Genomic DNA, 23,754 nt, shown 5'->3' on the forward strand with positions numbered 1-23,754 from the left:
TATTTCTGCCTTTCTTCGGTCGTCCTCTGTTTCGGTGCCATCGTGGTCAACGAGTGACTGAATAGAGGATTTAGATCCGCTTACCGATTTTACATATGACCAAAACTTTTTGGGGTTCTTGTTTAGATTGTTTGCCAATGTTTTATGTTCGAATTCGTTGAATGCTTCTCTCATTGCTCTCTGTACGCTCTTTTTCGCTTCGTTCAGCTTTTCCTTATCAGCTATGATTCGACTACTCTTAAACCTATGATGAAGCTTTCTTTGTTTCCGTAGTACCTTTCGTACATGATTGTTATACCACGGTGGATCTTTCCCCTCGCTTTGGACCTTAGTCGGTACGAACTTATCTAAGGCGTACTGGACGATGTTTCTGAATTTTTTCCATTTTTGTTCCACATCCTCTTCCTCAGAAAACGTGTAAAGTGACTGAATGATTACCAATGAATAAAGAACTTACTGGACAAATTACAACGAATAGAAATGAGCACATATATGTTACTTTACTGTAAACAGACAATGGAAAATTGATGAAGACAGATGTAGAAGTAAGAGAAGGAAATTGCTGTTGGATGGAGAGTCTGGCAGAAGTGAGGGCAACAGCATTGATATTGACTGCACAATAGACACACTTCTGTACATATTTGATACATACAAGTGTTATTCATAAAAACATCTGGGGTTTTCAGAAGACAACTGTGCAAAACACACATCAGGGGATAGAGCATCTCTCCAGATTTGTAACTTGCATTGCAAGTGTTCAATATTGGCACCACTATGACACAGCAAATGTTAGTATATGCATATAATTCATTGACACGAATTGTCTGGGAAAGTGCAATGGCAGCCCACTTAGGAACTCTCTTCATTAGGTTGCCTATCCATAGGCATGAACTAATTTGATTTAGCAGTATGGTGTGCATGATTTGTCTTCTTGGTCTGACATGACCTACCTCCTAGTCTAACTACACCACAGCACGTATCATGAATCAGAACTTGGGAGAAATGCTGTATCTGCTGATATGTGTCATTTTTCTGTGTGTCTTGTAGTTTTCAGACAATCATCTTCCGTAACCCGAGAGGTATTTATGAATTACCCTCTACTTGTGACAACAGCATATGAATGTTTGAAGAGCCTCTCCATTGCTTTTCCCAGTCATTGTTCACTTACAGCTTGGCTTTTCCCAAATCAATATTAACAGTTATTTTATATCTAAAAAGAAAGATGATGAAACTTACCAAACAAAAGCGCTGGCAGGTCGATAGACACACAAACATACACACAAAATTCTAGCTTTCGCAACCAATGGTTGCCTCGTCAGGAAAGAGGGAAGGAGAAGGAAAGACAAAAGGATATGGGTTTTAAGGGAGAGGGTAAGGAGTCATTCCAATCCCGGGATTGGAATGACTCCTTACCCTCTCCCTTAAAACCCATATCCTTTTGTCTTTCCTTCTCCTTCCCTCTTTCCTGACGAGGCAACCATTGGTTGCGAAAGCTAGAATTTTGTGTGTATGTTTGTGTTTGTTTGTGTGTCTATCGACCTGCCAGCGCTTTTGTTTGGTAAGTTTCATCATCTTTCTTTTTAGATATATTTTTCCCACGTGGAATGTTTCCCTCTATTATATTCATATCATTAACAGTTATTTTCATACATTTAACACAATGTTTTCCATGCATTCATTGGCACCTGTTACACACCTTTCATTCTTCTTCACATTCCTTTATATGGCACACTCATCCACATGGTAGACAGACAGCTTGTCTTATCTCTCTGGTTGACAAGTATATTTCATGTGTCCTGAATATTTCAAATAGGTATTTGAATCTGTAGGATTTTAGTATGTGACATACAGATTGTTGTATGTGGATATTATGTTATCAGAGCACTTGCAAAGTGGGAAGCAGCGGCACCTATAATGTTTGAGTGTCAGAAAGTTAGGAAACAGATAATTACTGGAAGAAGGTGTGACATGATGATGATATCATAGTTATTTGGTATTGATTTTGTGATTTTAAAATTATGTTCATTGTAACATGCTTGGTAAATATGTTGCCTTCATAACCTGGGTAAATAACTTCCATGTGTTTTTATTTCGTTGCTTCTAGCTGTAAGCTATTAAAATGATTTATTAGTTAATTTAACATTTAATCTGTAGGTGATCACATCACAAATGTCACAGCCACAGTCAGCTACTCTTGATGGATTACCAAAACAGTTTGTTATTGCAATGAGAACCTTGTTTGATATCATGGATGACAAACGGACTGGCTATGTGAAATTTTCAGGTATTTTTTACTTATTTTCACATGTAACTCAAATTCATTTTCATCGTTTTGTTTGTATATCATATAATTAGTTCTACTTACCCTATGCTCTACTGGACTGGGTTGATTATAAGCATTCAGCATAAATATTTAAGGAGGGGTTTGTCACTTCGTCTTGTAAACAAAGATGGTTAGGATGCGTGAATGTCATTTAATAAGCTTGCCACAGCTTAGCCCCTTTGATCACTAGTTAGTAATGTATGCAATAAATATTAATCCTTGTCCTGCATGAATTCTCAGCTTATTATTAATAACCACATTATAACTAAACCCTAATTTTCCTTCTTTTTACACCTCCTGTTCTTAATACTGTGTTCCACAACTATCTTGCTGCTATATATTGTAGAGCCTGAGACAATATGTCTGTTGGCATACTGTCTTTGGATTTTTGTTCTCACATAGATGGTATACAGATACAATCTTTCATAGTTATTCGTGCAAAATTATGAGGGTTTCCCTTGCATGTTACTGCATTACTGTTCAGGCGATGTATCAGCATTTGAAGGATGAGTTAATGAAATCAGAGAAATAATCCATGACTGGTGAAATGAGGAACTTGAGTTTGACATAAACCCTTCTGTTCCTGATATAATATGTAGCTGTCTTAAAAGCAGACAAGGTGTTTCCCCATGAGATATAGTTTGTTACTGCCATGTGAAAACCAATTAGTGGACAGTGCTTGTGGTGTATTAATTTCAATACAATAGATTTCAATTTGATTGCTAGATCATAATCATTGTAATACCTATGACTTAATTCTGTTTTGGCTGATAATTTTGGTATGAGGTAAATAATCTGTGATCCCCCAAGTCTTCCCTAAGGTCCCATGACAGGGATTTGTTTTGTTTCGAGAGTGGCTAACTCACCCTATTTGTTGTTTAAGTGATCAGCGGGTCATGTTTGACTTTGCCTTTTAGGCTTTTATATGTTCATATATTTTAACAGCATGTTTTGTGCAAAAGTGTATCAATAAATGAGAGAAGGTAACCAAGATTTCATAAAAATTTATTTTGTGTATTGTCATAAGATGTTTATTTTTTTAAATCCCATTCATCTCACAGTGGTTCATTGTATTGTGTATTGTGAACAATCTTAATACCAGATTTGACCTACACGATTCAGATGAGTTCAATAAAATGTCCTTTTCATTAGACTTAACACAAATGTGTTTAAATTTGCAGAAAAAATTAATAAAAAAATCTTGGTAGCTTATAATATTTCTTTCAGTAATGTAAATCTAGAATTTGTGTGTTTCAGGATATTTACAGTTGTAAGGTGTATACCAGTTTTCTTTTACAAATGATTAATATTTTTACAATATTACTTAGAACATTTAATTATGTGGGAAATTATCTATAGTACTGTTTTTCAGGGTTACATTAATTGCTTGTGTTTCATAATAGTTTTCTGGTGCTAATAGCCAATATAATTGAAGAATGGAAAGTGACCTGTGACAAGGCCTTACTTTTATATCTTATTATACTCAAAGAAATAATTTGATTTATTTTTGTGGTAATAGACTGTACACCTATCTACAATCCTGTGAAGCAAGTTAGTGTATGTTTTGGGATTTGTTAAAGATTGAACATAACCAGTAGCACCATTATCAGTATGCCAGCTCCACTAAAACACAAAAGAAAGAAAAGCACGGATAAATGGAAAACATTTCTAGTATCACCAATCACTGAATGAATGTTTACAACATTTTATTAATTTCAGAGACATTGAGTTCGGGTTAAAGTTAACAATTACAGTTGTTTATTTACAAATGCTCTTGTAATCGGCATGCATCTGACAGCATGCAAGTGTGCCCATATGGAAGTTTCATGGGGGGGGGGGGGGGCGGCAGGTTAGACCTCGGGTTAGCATTTTTGATATTTCAGAAGACATAAAAACTTTCATTCTGAACATGTTAAAAACCTGCATGATATTGACTTTTAAATCATTTTCTTGAAAGAACACCATCTGACTATGCTATTTTTTTTTTTTTTTTTTTCCTTTCTCCCCCACGGACCTCCCCCTCGCTCCCGGGGGTGGGTGCCCTTGACAGCACGCACTACCTAATGTGTTCCAAAGTGCCATGCATAAAGACTGCATTTTTTCCAGGGCTCTTAATTTGGGTTCTTTTGGTGATATAACAACTGTCTTACTGTATTCATCCTACAGTATAGGGTCAAAGTTTGATTATTTATACACTTCCTCCATCTTAGGGAAACGGAACAAATTGGTTGCTTCTTTTTGTATTATATCTAGTTTATGGTGCACCGTAAGGGGCTTATGGAGGCACGATTTAGTTCATGGATGGTTCTTGAGAAAATCCGAAAAACTTAGTTTTTGCATAGGAAAACCAAGACACAGATTTCAGGATGGCTATGCACAGGTTAGACCTCGGGTTAGCATTTTTGATATTTCAGAAGACATAAAAACTTTCATTCTGAACGTGTTAAAAACCTGCATGATATTGACTTTTAAATCATTTTCTTGAAAGAACACCATCTGACTATGCTATTTTTTTTTTTTTTTCCTTTCTCCCCCGCGGACCTCCCCCTCGCTCCTGGGGGTGGGTGCCCTTGACAGCATGCACTACCTAATGTGTTCCAAAGTGCCATGCATAAAGACTGCATTTTTTCCAGGGCTCTTAATTTGGGTTCTTTTGGTGATATAACAACTGTCTTACTGTATTCATCCTACAGTATATGGTCAAAGTTTGATTATTTATACACTTCCTCCATCTTAGGGAAACAGAACAAATTGGTTGCTTCTTTTTGTATTATATGTAGTTTATGGTGCACCGTAAGGGGCTTATGGAGACACGATTTAGTTCATGGATGGCTCTTGAGAAAATTCGAAAAACTTAGTTTTTGCATAGGAAAACCAAGACACAGATTTCAAGATGGCTATGCACAGCAAATAGCTGACATTTTTATGATATACTCCTAAGATCTCAATCTTGAACAACCTCAAAAATGTTCTTGATATCTGTATCTGTTTCCAAGACACAGAGGTGCAGAGTTACCCTTCTTGGACATGTAAAATAAACACATAAACCGTGAAGTAAGGTGAAATCTAAATAATAAATAACCACAGAAAAATGCTCAACTTTTAATGGTGTATTCTGTAGGCATTTATCTAGAAATGCCATCTTGCTGTTTTTAAACATATTTATGTGTTATCGAGAAAAACCTCAAAAACCAAGCCACAGATTCCAATAAGGCTCTGCAGAGCAAATGGCTGTAATTTTTATGGCGTATTTGTAAGATCCTGGTCTTGAAAAAACTGTAAAATTTTCATGATATCCTTGTCCATTTCTGAGATACAGAGGTTCTAATTTGCCCTACTAGTACATGTAAAATATGCACATAATATCTGGTTTGAGGCAAAAATGTAGTTTGTGAAGTGACATAGCACAGAGAAGTATGTTGTAAAGTGTCTCCATTATTCTCAGAGGGATTGTGGAAATCCCATATTGTAGTACTGAAGAACATGCAAAATTTTTATGCACTTAAAATCTGATCTGAGGTGAAATATTTGTTTTGCATCATTTCAGTTTCACATAAGTAAACTACCACAGTTTTAGTGACCCATAAAGCTCTTTTCATATGATTGATATGCCTTGCTGCAGCAGGGAAAAGAAGGGAACCAGTGGAAAAATGCTATCATTGGAGCACAAAAGGCTAATAAACTCATGTTTTAAAAGACTCTGACTGAAAAGTGGTGTACCAGCTGCCTCATTGTAGCTTCTTCAGCACCTTTAAAAATGTTCCCAAAAATTTTGGCAAGTGGACGCATTCACACTTCTTTATGCTGAGAGAGAAGGAGACAGTGGCAGTGGGAAAGAGAAGGGAAATAATAAATACTGGAAGGCAGTAGACAGTGGTTGTGGTATAGAAAGAGCGAAGAAGACAATGGCAATGTGAGAGAAAGAGAGAGGGACAGTGGCAGTGAAACCTAGTTGACAGTGACAGAACAATGCTAACAAAAGAGTGAAGGAGACAATGCCAGTGGTAAGGAATAAAGAGAAGAAGAAAGGGAAAGTGGGTGAGAGCCAATGATAATGAGAGTCATAGTCTGTGACAATGACAACAAGGAAGAGAGAGATTGATAGTGAGAAGAGACAGCAGCAGTGGGAAGGAAGGAATTAGATCATAGCAGTAAGAGAGAGCAAGAGGGATACATTGGCAGTGAGAGGAGAGAGTAGCAATTGTAGGACAGAACAAAGCAGACGGTGACTGTGAGACAGGAGTCAGTGACAGTTGGAGAGACAGTAAGAGGTAATAACAATGAGGTGGGCTGAATGAGTGAGTGAGAATGGGCAAGGGCTAGTGGATGGCTATGAGTGACATACAGTGATCTCTAGTGGGTGTGAAAAAATTATAGTTAGGGTATCATGTAGGAGTGAGATGTGAGATCCATGTTAAAAAGAGTGTAGATATGATCCATAAAATTTTGAGCGTACAACCGCATAAATTTTACTTCTTCTTCTAATATTTTGGCTGGACGATATTCAGCTGAAATATAAGAAGAAGAAGAAGAAGAAGTAAAATTTATGCGGCTGCATGCCCAAACTTTTATGGATCAGTATTTGCGCCGCAAAAATATGGAGATGCACAGAGTGTTTACACACCAAAATTTTTGGGAATGTTTTTAAAGTGCTGAGGAAAGTAGAATGAGGCTACTGGTACCACCCTTCTCAAGCAGTGTAATTTAAAACAGGAGCATATTAGCCTTTTTTGTGGACCAATTGAAGCATTTTTCCACTGGTTTATAAATACAATAAGATAAATGGTAGTATCAGAAAATCGAAAGTAAACTTTATATAGCTGCTACCATTATACCAGATTTCTTTTGAATCATGTAAATGAAACATTGTCACTATAGAATGGTAAAAATACACTTCCCGTGTAAAGAACATCCCTCTATGCAGCAGTCTGCTTATGTAAACTAGCAGCCATGGAACCTTAGCATACTTAAGGACCAAAACAGCAAACAGAATTAAGAAACCTGAAAATCTGTTCCATGGATAACACTTTAGTTGACTGCTACATAGAAATTATCAGTTTCATCGGTTAATTTACAATTGTGGGCAGCTGAGTTAGATGTAGCTGATGTATTGCTGTCACCAACATGAATAGAATGATTTGGAATGTTATGTGACAGGGATGTCATCGGAACATCTACTAGCTGTCAACATGACAGTGAAGGATAGTTTGAGGAACACTTTATAGACATGAGTGTGCTGGTGTGGCCTGCCTGATCACTTGATATCAATCATACTGAGTGCATCTGAGATACCATAGAGCGGGATATGCACACCCAACTCCAACCAATCTCCATGAGTTTTGTACAGTGGTTGAGCATTCAGGGCTGGGTGGTTTCCCACTTCTTAACACTTACAGATCTGATGTAGTTTGTAGTTGCCGTCACCTGCGGTCTTAGTAAAATCAATGTTTTTCTGTAATTTCTTACTACTGTAGAGCTCACTGTTATTGTAATTCCAAAACATTTTTATGTTTATTGGACTTCTTACTTTAAGTACTCAAATTTTGGCCTCAATAATTTAAAATTTGAAGGCACTAATGAAATATCAAGTCAGTGATAATTATTGCTGGAAAAAAATTGAAAAAGAATTAAAGTACTGTTATATACAATGAAACATGTTATTATCCTCTAAAAATATTTACAAAATATTTCAAATAAAGAAAAAGAACAATAAGCATAAGTTCAGTATGCAATTTAGCATTCATAGTGGACAACGGTGTGATAAACTTTAAAGCAGGGGGAGATACACAACCCGACATTACATTCAGTGCACTCATATGAGGTGTCCTTTCTTCCAACCTTCCCTGTTGAACATTTCTCCTTTTTGCTACCCACCACACACCTCCTTTGTTCTTTTTTCTTCCCTTCTGGAATGTTAACATGATAGAGAAGTGTTTTTCTGAGAGTCATGCTAATTTTGATGATCCAGGTGGAAAGCTCTCTGTCAAATTCCCAACAGACAACACTAATCCTGCACATACTTCTTGAATAACCTGAGAGGTGCCAAGTTTATTTTCTTTTTGATTATGTTATGCAGTATGCAAGCATTTGATATTTCCATTATTATGCAATGTACAGCTAGTTTCCTCCACCACTTCACAGTCTTGTGATCCAGAGCCTCATACAATAGTCGTTGGTCATACCTTTATTTTTATTATAGTCAATAACTGGTGCAGGTTTCAGTTTCTCTGTTGCTCTTCTTGTTCTGACACTCTGCATTGTAGCTGTGTGCTTGTGCTGATCATCCATACATCTCTTTTTATCTTTCCAGCACAAGGCGAGCACATTCCCTTTCCGACAGAAGACCTGTTCTTTTTTCAGGTTTGCATCTTTTGCGGTTTTGGAAGTCCTTTCCTGTTTTTAATCACTGTCCCAACAAGACCGGTATTATCGTCAGAGAATTCTTCAGCTAATTGAACACTTGCGTAGAAACGATCAACATACACAGTGTGCCCTTTACCCAGAAGCTTATTGGTCAAACGCTTCACGACCATAGAAACACTGCTGTCTACTGTCTCATCTCTTCCATGGTATACCTTAAAATCCCAGATATATCGTGTTCTGGATTCAGCCAAAATGTACAGCTTCATAGCATATTTGTCTGGTTTATTGGCCATGTTGTTGTTGTTGTGGTCTTCAGTCCTGAGACTGGTTTGATGCAGCTGTCCATGCTACTCTATCCTGTGCAAGCTTCTTCATCTCCCAGTACCTACTGCAACCTACATCCTTCTGAATCTGCTTAGTGTATTCATCTCTTGGTCTCTCTCTACGATTTTTACCCTCCACACTGCCCTCCAATACTAAATTGGTGATCCCTTGATGCCTCAGAACATGTCCTACCAACCGATCCCTTCTTCTGGTCAAGTTGTGCCACAAACTTCTCTTCTCCCCAATCCTATTCAATACTTCCTCGTTAGTTATGTGATCTACCCATCTAATCTTCAGAATTATTCTGTAGCACCACGTTTCGAAAGCTTCCATTCTCTTCTTGTCCAAACTATTTGTCGTCCATGTTTCACTTCCGTACATGGCTACACTCCATACAAATACTTTCAGAAATGACTTCCTGACACTTAAATCTATACTCAATGTTAACAAATTTCTCTTCTTCAGAAACGCTTTCCTTGCCATTGCCAGTCTACATTTTATATCCTCTCTACTTCGACCATCATCAGTTATTTTGCTCCCCAAATAGCAAAACTCCTTTACTACTTTAAGTGTGTCATTTCCTAATCTAATTCCCTCAGCATCACCCGACTTAATTCGACTACATTCCATTATCTTCGTTTTGCTTTTGTTGATGTTCATCTTATATCCTCCTTTCAAGACACTGTCCATTCCATTCAACTGCTCTTCCAAGTCCTCCGCTGTCTCTGACAGAATTACAATGTCATCGGTGAACCTCAAAGTTTTTATTTCTTCTCCATGGATTTTAATACCTACTCTGAATTTTTCTTTTGTTTCCTTTACTGCTTGCTCAATATACAGATTGAACAACATCGGGGAGAGGCTACAACCCTGTCTTACTCCCTTCCCAACCACTGCTTCCCTTTCATGTCCCTCGACTCTTATAACTGCCATCTGGTTTCTGTACAAATTGTAAATAGCCTTTCGCTCCCTGTATTTTACCCCTGCCACCTTTAGAATTTGAAAGAGAGTATTCCAGTCAACATTGTCAAAAGCTTTCTCTAAGTCTACAAATGCTAGAAACGTAGGTTTGCCTTTCCTTAATCTTTCTTCTAAGATAAGTCGTAAGGTCAGTATTGCCTCACGTGTTCCAGTGTTTCTACGGATCCAAACTGATCTTCCCCGATGTTGGCTTCTACTAGTTTTTCCATTCGTCTGTAAAGAATTCGTGTTAGTATTTTGCAGCTGTGACTTATTAAACTGATAGTTCGGTAATTTTCACATCTGTCAACACCTGCTTTCTTTGGGATTGGAATTATTATATTCTTCTTGAACTCTGAGGGTATTTCGCCTGTTTCATACATATTGCTCACCAGATAGTAGAGTTTTGTCAGGACTGGCTCTCCCAAGGTTATCAGTAGTTCTAATGGAATGTTGTCTACTCCGGGGGCCTTGTTTCGACTCAGGTCTTTTAGTGCTCTGTCAAACTCTTCACGCAGTATCATATCTCCCATTTCATCTTCATCTACATCCTCTTCCATTTCCACAATATTGTCCTCAAGTACATCGCCCTTGTATAGACCCTCTATATACTCCTTCCACCTTTCTGCTTTCCCTTCTTTGCTTATAACTGGGTTTCCATCTGAGCTCTTGATATTCATACAAGTCGTTCTCTTATCTCCAAAGGTCTCTTTAATTTTCCTGTAGGCAGTATCTATCTTACCCCTAGTGAGACAAGCCTCTACATCCTTACATTTGTCCTCTAGCCATCCCTGCGTAGCCTTTTTGCACTTCCTGTCGATCTCATTTTTGAGTCGTTTGTATTCCTTTTTGCCGCCTTCATTTACTGCATTTTTATATTTTCTCCTTTCATCAATTAAATTCAATATTTCTTCTGTTACCCAAGGATTTCTACTAGCCCTATTCTTTTTACCTACTTGATCCTCTGCTGCCTTCACTATTTCATCCCTCAGAGCTAGCCATTCTTCTTCTACTGTATTTCTTTCCCCCATTCCTGTCAATTGTTCCCTTATGCTCTCCCTGAAACTCTGTACAACCTCTGGCTCTTTCAGTTTATCCAGGTCCCATCTCCTTAAATTCCCACCTTTTTGCAGTTTCTTCAGTTTTAATCTACAGGTCATAACCAGTAGATTGTGGTCAGAGTCCACATCTGCCCCTGGAAATGTCTTAAAATTTAAAACCTGGTTCCTAAATCTCTGTCTTACCATTATATAATCTGTCTGGTACCTTTTAGTATCTCCAGGGTTCTTCCATGTATACAACCTTCTTTCATGATTCTTAAACCAAGTGTTAGCTATGATTATGTTGTGCTCTGTGCAAAATTCTACCAGGCGGCTTCCTCTTTCATTTCTTGGCCCCAATCCATATTCACCTACTACGTTTCCTTCTCTCCCTTTTCCTACACTCGAATTCCAGTCACCTATGACTATTAAATTTTCGTCTCCCTTCACTATCTGAATAATTTCTTTTATTTCATCATACATTTCTTCAATTTCTTCATCATCTGCAGAGCTAGTTGGCATATAAACTTGTACTACTGTAGTAGGTGTGGGCTTCGTATCTATCTTGGCCACAATAATGCGTTCACTATACTGTTTGTAGTAGCTTACCCGCATTCCTATTTTCCTATTCATTATTAAACCTACTCCTACTTTACCCCTATTTGACTTTGTGTTTATAACCCTGTAGTCGCCTATCCAGAAGTCTTGTTCCTCCTGCCACCGAACTTCACTAATTCCCACTATATCTAACTTTAACCTATCCATTTCCCTTTTTGAATTTTCTAACCTACCTGCCCGATTAAGGGATCTGACATTCCACGCTCCGATCCGTAGAACGCCAGTTTTCTTTCTTCTGATAACGACATCCTCTTGAGTAGTCCCCGCCCGGAGATCCGAATGTGGGACTATTTTTCCTCCGGAATATTTTACCCAAGAGGACGCCATCATCATTTAATCATACAGTAAAGCTGCATGCCCTCGGGAAAAATTACGGCTGTAGTTTCCCCTTGCTTTCAGCCGTTCGCAGTACCAGCACAGCAAGGCCGTTTTGGTTATTGTTACAAGGCCAGATCAGTCAATCATCCAGACTGTTGCCCTTGCAACTACTGAAAAGGCTGCTGCCCCTCTTCAGGAACCACACGTTTGTCTGGCCTCTCAACAGATACATCTCCGTTGTGGTTGCACCTACGGTACAGCTATCTGTATCGCTGAGGCACGCAAGCCTCCCCACTAACGGCAAGGTCCATGGTTCATAGGGGGGTTATTGGCCATATGAACCTTGAAGCCCACTCTTCTCTGTAGATACAAATTCCTTCATCAACTGTTTCTGTTTCCTCTGGATAATAAATATTTTGGAAATTATCTCAATGAATTGAGGAGAGGTCTAACTTTGTAAAGTGCATCAAAACCGGTTTCACATTTCTTTTTAGCCTTTGTGTTATCATTGAGGTGAAACATAGATAAAATGTTTATAAATCTATCTCTTGACAAAACACTGGGACAAAAATTATGGCTGACGACAGCTTCAGTACTCCAGTGGCTTTTCATGTTTGGCCTGTCACTTATTGCCATATGCAGCAAAATAGCAAGGAATTTTTTCATATCTGCAATTGTTACAGTTTTCCACTGTTTGAACCTAGAATTAGGCAGAAGATCGTTGTCATACCACAGGTTAGTAAGCTTTTGCCTGGCATAACGATTTGTCTGCTCTTTCATCTTTGTCATGAGAGTATTGTCGAAGAAATAGAAGAATATATCTAAAGGATCACTTGAGTCATCGATAGATGCATTCTGTACCAATCTGTGAGATCCTGTGTATACAGCTATATCAGGAATTTTGTCAACATCTGTCCAGTCACCATCAAAGTCACTTCTGCTTCTTTTTCTACTTTGAGTATTCGTAGATGTAGAAGGCAAAACATGATCTGATTCCAGAATGAGTTTGGAAGGTAGGAGACGAGGTACTGGCAGAATTGAAGATGTGAGGATGGGTCGTGAGTTCTACATCTACATCCACATCTGCATCCATAATCCACAAGCCACCTGACGGTGTGTGGCGGAGGGTACCTTTAGTACCTCTATCGGTTCTCCCTTCTGTTCCAGGCTTCTATTGTTCGTGGAAAGAAGGATTGTCGGTATGCTTCTGTGTGGGCTCTAATCTCTCTGATTTTATCCTCATGGTCTCTTCGCGAGATATACGTGGGAGGGAGCAATATACTGCTTGACTCTTTGGTGAAGGTCTGTTCTTGAAACTTCAACAAAAGCCCGTACCGAGCTACTGAGCGTCTCTCCTGCAGAGTCTTCCACTGGAGTTTATCTATCATCTCCGTAATGCTTTCGCGATTTCTAAGTGATCCTGTAATGAAGCGCGCTGCTCTCCGTTGGATCTTTTCTCTCTCTTCTATCAACCCTATCTGGTACGGATCCCACACTGCTGAGCAGTATTCAAGCAGTGGGCGAACAAGCGTACTGTAACCTACGTCCTTTGTTTTCGTATTGCATTTCCTTAGGATTCTTCCAATGAATCTCAGTCTGGCATTTGCTTTACCAACGATCAACTTTATATTATCATTCCATTTTAAATCACTCCTAATGCGTACTCCCAGATAATTTATGGAATTAACTGCTTCCAGTTGCTGACCTGCTATTTTGTAGCTAAATGATAAGGGATCTATCTTTCTATGTATTCACAGCACATTACACTTGTCTACATCGAGATTTAATTGCCATTCCCTGCACCACACGTCAATTCGCTGCAGATCCTCCTGCATTTCAGTACAATTTTCCATTGTTACAACCTCTCGATATACCACAGCATCATCCGCAAAAAGCCTCAGTGAACTTCCGATGTCATCCACAAGGTCATTTATGTATATTGTGAATAGCAACGGTCCTACGACACTCCCCTGCGGGACACCTGAAATCACTCTTACTTCGGAAGACTTGTCTCCATTGAGAATGACATGCTGCATTCTGTTATCTAGGAACTCTTCAATCCAATCACACAATTGGTCTGATAGTCCATATGCTCTTACTTTGTTCATTAAACGACTGTGGGGAACTGTATCAAACGCCTTGTGGAAGTCAAGAAACACGGCATCTACCTGTGAACCCGTGTCTATGGCCCTCTGAGTCTCGTGGACGAATAGCGCGAGCTGGGTTTCACACGACCATCTTTTTCAAAACCCATGCTGATTCCTACAGAATAGATTTGTAGTCTCCAGAAAAGTCATTATACTCAAACATAATACGTGTTCCAAAATTCTACAACTGATCGACATTAGAGATATAAGTCTATAGTTCTGCACCTCTGTTCGACGTCCCTTCTTCAAAACGGGGATGACCTGTGCCCTTTTCCAATCCTTTGGAAAGCTACGCTCTTCTAGAGACCTAACGTACACCGCTGCAAGAAGGGGGGCAAGTTCCTTTGCGTACTCTGTGTAAAATCGAACTGGTATCTCATCAGGTCCAGCGGCCTTTCCACTTTTGAGCGATTTTAATTGTTTCTACATCTACATCTACATCTACATTTATACTCCGCAAGCCACCCAACGGTGTGTGGCGGAGGGCACTTTGTGTGCCACTGTCATTACCTCCCTTTTCTGTTCCAGTTGCGTATGGTTCACAGGAAGAACGACTGTCTGAAAGCCTCTGTGCACGCTCGAATCTCTCTAATTTTACATTCATGATCTCCTCGGAAGGTATAAGTAGGGGGAAGCAATATATTCGATACCTTATCCAGAAACGCACCCTCTCGAAACCTGGCGAGCAAGCTACACCGCGATGCAGAGCGCCTCTCTTGCAGAGTCTGCCACTTGAGTTTGCTAAACATCTCCGTAACGCTAACACAGTTACCAAATAACCCTGTGACGAAACGCGCCGCTCTTCTTTGGATCTTCTCTATCTCCTCCATCAACCCGATCTGGTACGGATCCCACACTGATGAGCAATACTCAAGTATAGGTCGAACGAGTGTTTTGTAAGCCACCTCCTTTGTTGATGGACTACATTTTCTAAGGACTCTCCCAATGAATATCAACCTGGTACCCCGCCTTACCAACAATTAATTTTATATGATCATTCCACTTCAAATCGCTCCACACACATACTCCCAGATATTTTATAGAAGTAACTGCTACCAGTGTTTGTTCCGCTATCATATAATCATACAATAAAGGATCCTTCTTTCTATGTATTCGCAATACATTACATTTGTCTATGTTAAGGGTCAGTTGCCACTCCCTGCACCAAGTGCCTATCCGCTGCAGATCTTCCTGCATTTCGCTACAATTTTCTTATGCTGCAACTTCTGTGTATACTACAGCATCATCCGCGAAATGCCGCATGGAACTTCCGACACTATCTACTAGGTCATTTATATATATTGTGAAAAGCAATGGTCCCAAAACACTCTCCTGTGGCACGCCAGAGGTTACTTTAATGTCTGTAGACGTCTCTCCATTGATAACAACATGCTGTGTTCTGTTTGCTAAAAACTCTTCAATCCAGCCACACAGCGGGTCTGATATTCCGTAGGCTCTTACTTTGTTTATCAGGCAACAGTGCGGAACTGTATCGAATGCCTTCCGGAAGTCAAGGAAAATAGCATCTACCTGGAAGCCTGTATCTAATATTTTCTGGGTCTCATGAACAAATAAAGCGAGTTAGGACTCAAACGATCGCTGTTTCCGGAATCCATGTTGATTCCTACATAGTAGATTCTGGGTTTCCAGAAACGACATGATACGCGAGCAAAAAACATGTTCTAAAATTCTACAACAGATCGACGTCAGAGATATAGGTCTATAGTTTTGCGCATCTGCTCTATGACCCTTCTTGAAGACTGGGACTACCTGTGCTCTTTTCCAATCATTTGGAACCTTCTGTTCCTCTAGAGACTTGCGGTACACGGCTGTTAGAAGGGGGGCAAGTTCTTTCGCGTACTCTGTGTAGAATCGAATTGGTATCCCGTCAGGTCCAGTGGACTTTCCTCTGTTGAGTGATACCAGTTGCTTTTCTATTCCTTGGACACTTATTTCGATTTCAGTCATTTTTTTGTTTGTGCGAGGATTTAGAGAAGGAACTGCAGTGCGGTCTTCCTCTGTGAAACAGCTTTGGAAAAAGGTGTTTAGTATTTCAGCTTTATGCATGTCATCCTCTGTTTCAATGCCATCGTCATCCCGGAGTGTCTGGATATGCTGTTTTGAGCCACTTACTGATTTAACGTACGACCAGAACTTCCTAGGATTTTCTGTCAAGTCGGTACATAGAATTTTACTTTCGAATTCACCGAACGCTTCACGCATAGCCCTCCTTACACTAACTTTGACATCGTTTAGCTTCTGTTTGTCTGAGAGGTTTTGGCTGTGTTTACACTTGGAGTGAAGCTCTCTTTGCTTTCGCAGTAGTTTCCTAACTTCGTTGTTGAACCACGGTGGTTTTTTCCCGTTCCTCACAGTTTTACTTGGCACGTACCTGTCTAAAACGCATTTTACGATTGCCTTGAACTTTTTCCATAAACACTCAACATTGTCAGTGTCAGAACAGAAATTTTCGTTTGGTCTGTTAGGTAGTCTGAAATCTGCCTTCTATTACTCTTGCTAAACAGATAAACCTTCCTCCCTTTTTTTATATTCCTATTAACGTCCATATTCAGGGATGCTGCAACGGCCTTATGATCACTGATTCCCTGTTCTACACTTACAGAGTCGAAAAGTTCGGGTCTGTTTGTTATCAGTAGGTCCAAGATGTTATCTCCACGAGTCGGTTCTCTGTTTAATTGCTCGAGGTAATTTTCGGATAGTGCCCTCAGTATAATGATACTCAATGCTCTGTCCGTACCACCCGTCCTAAACATCTGAGTGTCCCATTCTATATCTGGTAAATTGAAATCTCCACCTAAGACTATAACATGCTGAGAAAATTTATGTGAAATGTATTCCAAATTTTCTCTCAGTTGTTCTGCCACTAATGCTACTGAGTCGGGAGGTTGGTAAAAGGAGCCAACTATTAACCTAGCTCGGTTGTTGAGTGTAACCTCCACCCATAATAATTCGCAGGAACTATCCACTTCTACTTCACTACAGGATAAACTGCTATTAACAGCGACAAACACGCCACCACCGGTTGCATGCAATCTATCCTTTCTAAACACCGTCTGTGCCTTTGTAAAAATTTCGGCAGAATTTATCTCTGGCTTCAGCCAGCTTTCTGTACCTATAACGATTTCAGCTTCGGTGCTTTCTATCAGCGCTTGAAGTTCCGGTACTTTACCAATGCAGCTTCGACAGTTTACAATTACAATACCGATTGCTGCTTGGTCCCCACATGTCCTGACTTTGCCCCACACCCTTTGAGGCTGTTGCCCTTTCTGTGCTTGCCCGAGGCCATCTAACCTAAAAAAACCGCCCAGTCCACGCCACACCGCTATCCAATCGGCGGGCAGTCCTTCTGAGTCGTTATGCTAGCCATTTGTCTTCCATGCCTGCTAATCCAGCCCATGACCTTTTTTTCGACGCCTCCCTTGATGTCGGGTATGCAGGCCGCTCCTCCTCCCTACTACCCCCGGGAGTCCGCTTCCGTCAACTGCTCCATTCTCTTTCCTTCCGCTTTCCTAAAACCTTCTTGACAACTTGGGGTACAGCACCGCCTTGGCTCCGTCCCCGGATCGACTTGCTCAGAGACCTATGTCAATTTCCCAAGGATGGTACCCCTACACTTGTTTACCGTTGGGCATTTGCTGCTCTATGTGCACAAATGACGGAAGCCTCATTTATTTACACCGATGGCTCGAAAACATCGTTAGGTGTAGGGAGTGCCTATATTGTTGGCGACACCCCAAATCACTTTTGGATTCCCGACCAGTGTTCGGTTTATACTGCGGAGCTTTACGCTATTCTCCAGGCTGTCCACTACATCCGCCGCCATCAGCGGATACAGTACGTAATCTGCTCAGATTCTCTCAGCTCTCTCCTAAGTCTCCAAGCTCTTTACCCTGTGCACCCTCTGGTCCACCGGATTCAGGACTGTCTGCGCTTGCTCCACCTGGGGGGCGTCTCAGTGGCGTTCCTCTGGCTCCCAGGACACGCTGGTATCTGTGGAAATGAGGCGGCCGATATAGCGGCCAAGGCTGCAGTCTCTCTTCCTCGGCCAGCTATTCAGTCTCTTCCGTTTACCGATCTACGGAGCGGTTTATGTCGCCAAGTTGCTCATTTATGGCATGCGCATTGGTCAACACTTCCCCATAATAAATTGCGGGAAGTGAAAGCACTTCCTTGCGCATGGACCTCTTCCTCCCGATCGCGTCGTCGGGAGGAGGTAATTTTAGCTAGACTCCGGATAGGGCACTGTCTTTTTAGTCATCGACATCTTTTAAGTGGTGATCCTCCCCCACTCTGTCCCCACTGCTCTCAGCCGTGGACGGTCAGACACCTTTTAATTGAATGCCCCTATTTTAATCCGTTACGCTCCCGTCTACAGCTATCGCCTGATCTATCGTCGATTTTAGCAGATGACACGCGCTCAGCTGACCGCGTTCTACAGTTTATTAGTGACAGTGAAATGACGTCAGTCATTTGAAGCCTTTTTTTTGGGTGACAACGAACCCCTTTCTATAGTGGATTTTTAAGCATTCCTTCTGCCTTTAGTTTCTCAAATTTTATGACTTTGTTCCCATTGCTGCTGATTTTAAATTTCGTTTTTTTCCTGTTTTCTACGTCACGGTCTGGGCGCTAATGACCATAGAAGTTTTGCGCCCTAAAACCACAAAAAAAAAAAAAAAAAAAAAAAAAGGTCCACGCCACACAACCCCTGCTACCCGTGTAGCCGCTTGCTGCGTGTAGTGGACTCCTGACCTATCCAGCGGAACCCAAAACCCCACCACCCTATGGCGCAAGTCTCTATCCCTCTGTCATAGCCAGGGTAGCTCGGTTGGTAGAGAATTTGCCTGTGAAAGGCAAAGGTCCCGAGTTCGAGTCTCAGTCTGGCACACAGTTTTAATCTGGGCAGGAAGTTTCTGATCTGATTCATTTCCTGAAGTACCTGCAGGAGCATAATTCATAAGATAAAATTCTGGGAAGCTAACAAAAAAAAACATTCGTGCCAAAACAAATCTTGACTTACCCCTATTTTCAGAAGATATATAATCCGATTGTCATCAGACAGCCCTTAATGTGTGTCAGGGCGCTGATGACCTCGATGTTGAGCGCCCATAAACCCCCCCCCCCCCCCCCCCCCACACACACACACACACACACACACACACACACACACACACTCGGACAGCCCTATTTCACCATCTGAAGACTCGTCAAGGACTTCATAAATCATTTGCTCCAAACATTTATCCTGTTCACTGCACATATCAAAAAGAAAATCAACACGAAAACACTCAAAATGAATGAAACTGAGAGGATGCCAACACTAGACAGTGTCTTCGAAGTAAACTACAATAACAAAGTCTTCCGTAAACACAAAGGATTCCACCGAGTTTGCTGCTGCCATCTAGCTTTCACGGTTGAAAGTACAAAGCCTGCAGACCACTCAGACTTTGCGGGAGCCGTAAATATAGTTTGACTCCACAGAGAAACATTGCAACTGCCAAGACATAATATTATGTCAGCCACACAATTCTGTTTCCTCCTGAAGATGTAATATCATGTCGGCCGCATGCTAAATGTTAAGCTGTCCCTTGGAGTGTGTGAGATGAGGTGCTGCTACCATTGTCAGAGACGTTACTGTATGCTACTAGGTAGGTATCTGTTTAATTCAGTGGCTTGTGAGTATTTTTCTTCGTATACATGTTGTGTGAGAACTTTAATGATCCCTTGTGGAAAATACAGATCCTATGTCATTTGGACTGATTGAATCTATGAATCAATCAGCATTAAATATATATGTTAACTCAGGATGGACTAATGACAATATTATGAAATGGAAAGATTGCTGTTCACCACATAGAGAAGGTGTCGAGTCACAAACAGATACAACAAAAAGGCTGTGAAACAAGTGAGCTTTTGGTCAAAAGCCCTTCTTCTAAAATAGACAACTTGCACACATTTTCATGAGCACAATTCACTGCACACAGCCACTGTCTCTGCCCACAGGCCTCAGTGACCAGAAACAGTGGTCACGTATGTGTGAGTTGTGCTTGTGTGAATATGTGCGTACTGTCCACTTTAGGAGAAGGCCTTTTGGCCGAAAGCTCACTTGTCTACCACTCTTTCTATTGTGTGTGTCTGCAACTCAACATTCCTCTACATCATGAGTAGCAACCTGTCCTTTCCATAATATAACTTTGATGTTTTCATTTTTTTCTGTGTGCCTTGTTCTTACCCCGTACTAGATACTGAACCAATAGTACTACTATAAAATCATTAGTGTGTCTGAAATTCAATTGAATCTATGTGCCAGCTGAACCATGATCTTGCATCTTTTTATAAGTAATTATTTTTGTGACTTGTTTCAGAAATTGAAAATCGTTGGCAGGATGATGGCACAAAAGGATTACCAAAAGGGGTTATTGACAGCTTGCAGAAAGTAACACCTCCAAATGGCCTTCTGTCATTTGAAAGATTCTGTGCAGGTTTAAAAATTTGTCTACTTAGGAATCAAGTTGAGAGTACGAGGATACAAATGAACAAGCAGATCACATCTGAAGTTCCTATTTCATCACAACCTGTAAGACCACCATCAGCACCATTGTTGGATAATGAATCATCACCAAAAGCTCACTGGCCTACAACCAATACTGCAACTGTTCGTCCCAATGTTATGCCTCAACAAAGAACATTAAGTATGCCACAGCTAATCGTCGAAAGGAAAGACACTGTTCAGACGGATGTCAGTGAGTTTCATAACTATAACACTGATGCAAAGCTTACCATTCCAAATGTAAAACCTAGTACTGCTCTGTATGCTCCACCGAAACCACCTCGAACAGCAGCTGGTTTAGAAAGAGCTATGCTTACCACAAATACAGATAGAAATGGTGCCTCTGAAAGGAATTTAGATAAGGCTGAAATCAGGACTGCATTGCAGAACTGGCAAATGGGTCTAATGATGAATGAACATGAGTTTGGAAAATCGTCTAATGATAAAAAATTTGGATATCCAATTTCAGAGCAACGTTCAACAGTACGCGGAGGACGTAGTTCTGGGGATGGAAAGCCTTCAGGTAAATTAAATTATTCCTTCAATAGAATGATTATAGCACAAACATGATTATTATTCATTGACTATTTTTGTTCCAGGGCAGCCTGAACAGCCAAACGTCCCTCACAAAAAAACAAGTGTACGGAGAAGGGAGCCAAGACGTCATACTTTGCAGAATGGCATTGATTATAATATGGTGAATAGTTATTATTATTATTATTATTGCATCTTTAAAGCATGTAGAATTTGCTATATTTTCACATATTTGTGCTAAATTTTAGGCAGTCTATAAAATGTTAATCCTTATCATCTACCTTTGGGCCATCTGATTACTACTAATTCTTTATGTTAGTAAAGATAGATAAAATTTCTGTTTACCACATGTCTCAACCCTCCCTCTTCTATTCTGTCATTATATCCAGCTTTTCACTTATACCTATTGTTCTTATTTGTCTCTCTCTTACATTTTCCACCTTTTTCTTGCTATCTCTCCAGATCGTCATTCTTTCATAATCCCCTCTTGCTTCTTCATTTCGTTTTCTTCTGTTGCTGATTAGTTTTGTGAACTAGGCATCAGCTTTAATCTGCGTTCCTTTATCTCATTTGGCCACTTTTTATTCTTAGATTTTTTCAAATGCATTAGACTACTAATCCTCCATTTTCAGTTTTCTTCTTGTCCTATCCCACTGGGTCTCTCATGACACAGTACCCTGTCCCACTTTTTTTTCTTTTTTTTTTTTCCTCCCTCAATCATCTTCTCTTTGTTTTAGTTTGATTAAAACTTGTGGTCCTAAAATGTAATGTTTAGAGGTTCTCTTGTAAGTGCGAGTAAATGTGTTTTATGTCTTTGTGTGTAATTCTTCTTTATAGAAGCCTCTGATCCTTGTTATCTTTGCTACACTATCATGTATTTTTAATCCACGTTGAGGTGCCATCCTGATTGGGGTGTCAAGTTCTTTTGGGTGACACATTCCCTGGATAATATTGCTTTTTGATCAAATGTGTTTTCGATTTCAAGTAGTCAGTAGAAGTAAGAGGATAGTAGATGAGGTTCAAGTATGGGAGCTACAGAGAATCTTAAGTGAGATGAACTATTCTGTACCTTTTTATTAGTAAAAGTGAAATAAATGTCAACAAAAGTTAAGAATTGGAAATGCAGTAAAAGGTAATGTAGTAGTTAAAGAATTTGGGGTAGGGGAAGGAGATTACTGTGTAACGTCCCGTCAACAATGATGTCATTAGAGATTGAGTACAAGCTCACATTAGGAAAGGATGGGGAAGGAAGTCAGCTGTGCCCTTTCAAAGGAACCATCCCGGCATTTGCCTGAAACGATTAAGGAAATCACGGAAAACCTAAATCAGGATGACCAGACATGGATTTGAACCGCCGTCCTCCCGAATGCGAAGTCCATTGTGCAAACCACTGCGCCACCTCACTTGGTAAGGGTATGAGAGGGTGGAGATCACTTCTGAACAACATGTTGTGAGGCGTCCCAGATACACTCAATAATGTTCACGTCTGGGGAGTTTGGTGGGCAGCAGAAGTGTTTAAACTCAGAAGAGTGTTTCTGGAGCCACTTTGTAGCAGTTCTGAACGTGTGGGACGTGCATCGTCCTGCAGGAATTGCCCTTCGGAATGCACAATGGACATGAATGGATGCAGTTGATCAGACAGGGTGCTTACGTATGTGTCACCTATCAGTCATATCTAGACATATCAGGGGTCTCATATCACTCCAACTACACATGTCCCACACCATACCAGAGCCTCCACCATCTTAATCAGTCCCCTTCGGACATGGAGAGTCCATGGATTCATGTGGTTGTCTCCTTACCTGTGCACATCCATCCACTCAATACAATTTGAAACGAGACTCGTCCAACCAGGCAACATGTTTCCAATCATCAAAAGTCCAGTGTCAGTGTTGAGGGGTCCAGGTGAGGCATAAAGCTTTGTGTCACACAGTCATTAAGAGTACATGAGTGGGCCTTCGGCTCTGAAAGCCCATATGGATGATGTTTTGTTGAATGGTTCGCACACTGACACTTGTTGAGGGCCCAGCATTGAAATCTGCGGAAGGATTGCACTTCTTCACAGCGAATAATTCACTTTAGTTGTCGTTGGTCCCGTTCTTGCAGAATCTTTTACCAGTTGCAGTGATGTCAGAGATTTGATTTCTACTGGATTCCTGACATTCGTGGTACAGTTGTGAAATGGTCATACGGGAAAATCCCCACTTTATTGCTACCTCGGAGATGCTGTGTCCCACCGCTCATGTGCCAACTATAACACCATGTTTATACTCACTTAAATCTTGCTAACCTGTCATTGTAGCAGCAGTAACTGATCACAACTGCACCAGACACTTGTTATCTTATATAGGTGTTGTCGACTGCAGTGCCGTATTCTGCCTGTTTACATATCTCTGTATTTGAATACACATATGTGTACCAGTTTCTTTGGTGTTTCAGTTTAGTTCTAACTTCCTTCTGTTGGCAGCTGTTCTCGATTTGAATTCCAGAAAATGTATTGCATCTTGTTTAGTGAAGGAATTTTGGAAAACTATGGTCATTAACTGTGCTTTAGTGACA

The 23,754-nt window shown here is 40.4% G+C and overlaps 1 protein-coding gene across 3 annotated transcripts in view; it reads left to right on the plus strand.

Moving 5' to 3' along the window:
- LOC124795449 (suppressor APC domain-containing protein 2) overlaps window positions 1-23,754 on the plus strand; it is a 128,033-nt gene that overhangs the window by 12,042 nt on the left and 92,237 nt on the right. For all 3 annotated transcript variants that reach the window (XM_047259471.1, XM_047259472.1, XM_047259473.1), the window contains exons 2-4: window positions 2,155-2,284; window positions 20,477-21,184; window positions 21,261-21,358. In XM_047259471.1, coding sequence (XP_047115427.1) covers window positions 2,155-2,284; window positions 20,477-21,184; window positions 21,261-21,358 — 936 coding nt within the window. The remainder of the gene's footprint in view (window positions 1-2,154; window positions 2,285-20,476; window positions 21,185-21,260; window positions 21,359-23,754) is intronic.

Source organism: Schistocerca piceifrons, chromosome 4, assembly GCF_021461385.2.
Source record: "Schistocerca piceifrons isolate TAMUIC-IGC-003096 chromosome 4, iqSchPice1.1, whole genome shotgun sequence".
Taxonomy (NCBI): domain Eukaryota; kingdom Metazoa; phylum Arthropoda; class Insecta; order Orthoptera; family Acrididae; genus Schistocerca; species Schistocerca piceifrons.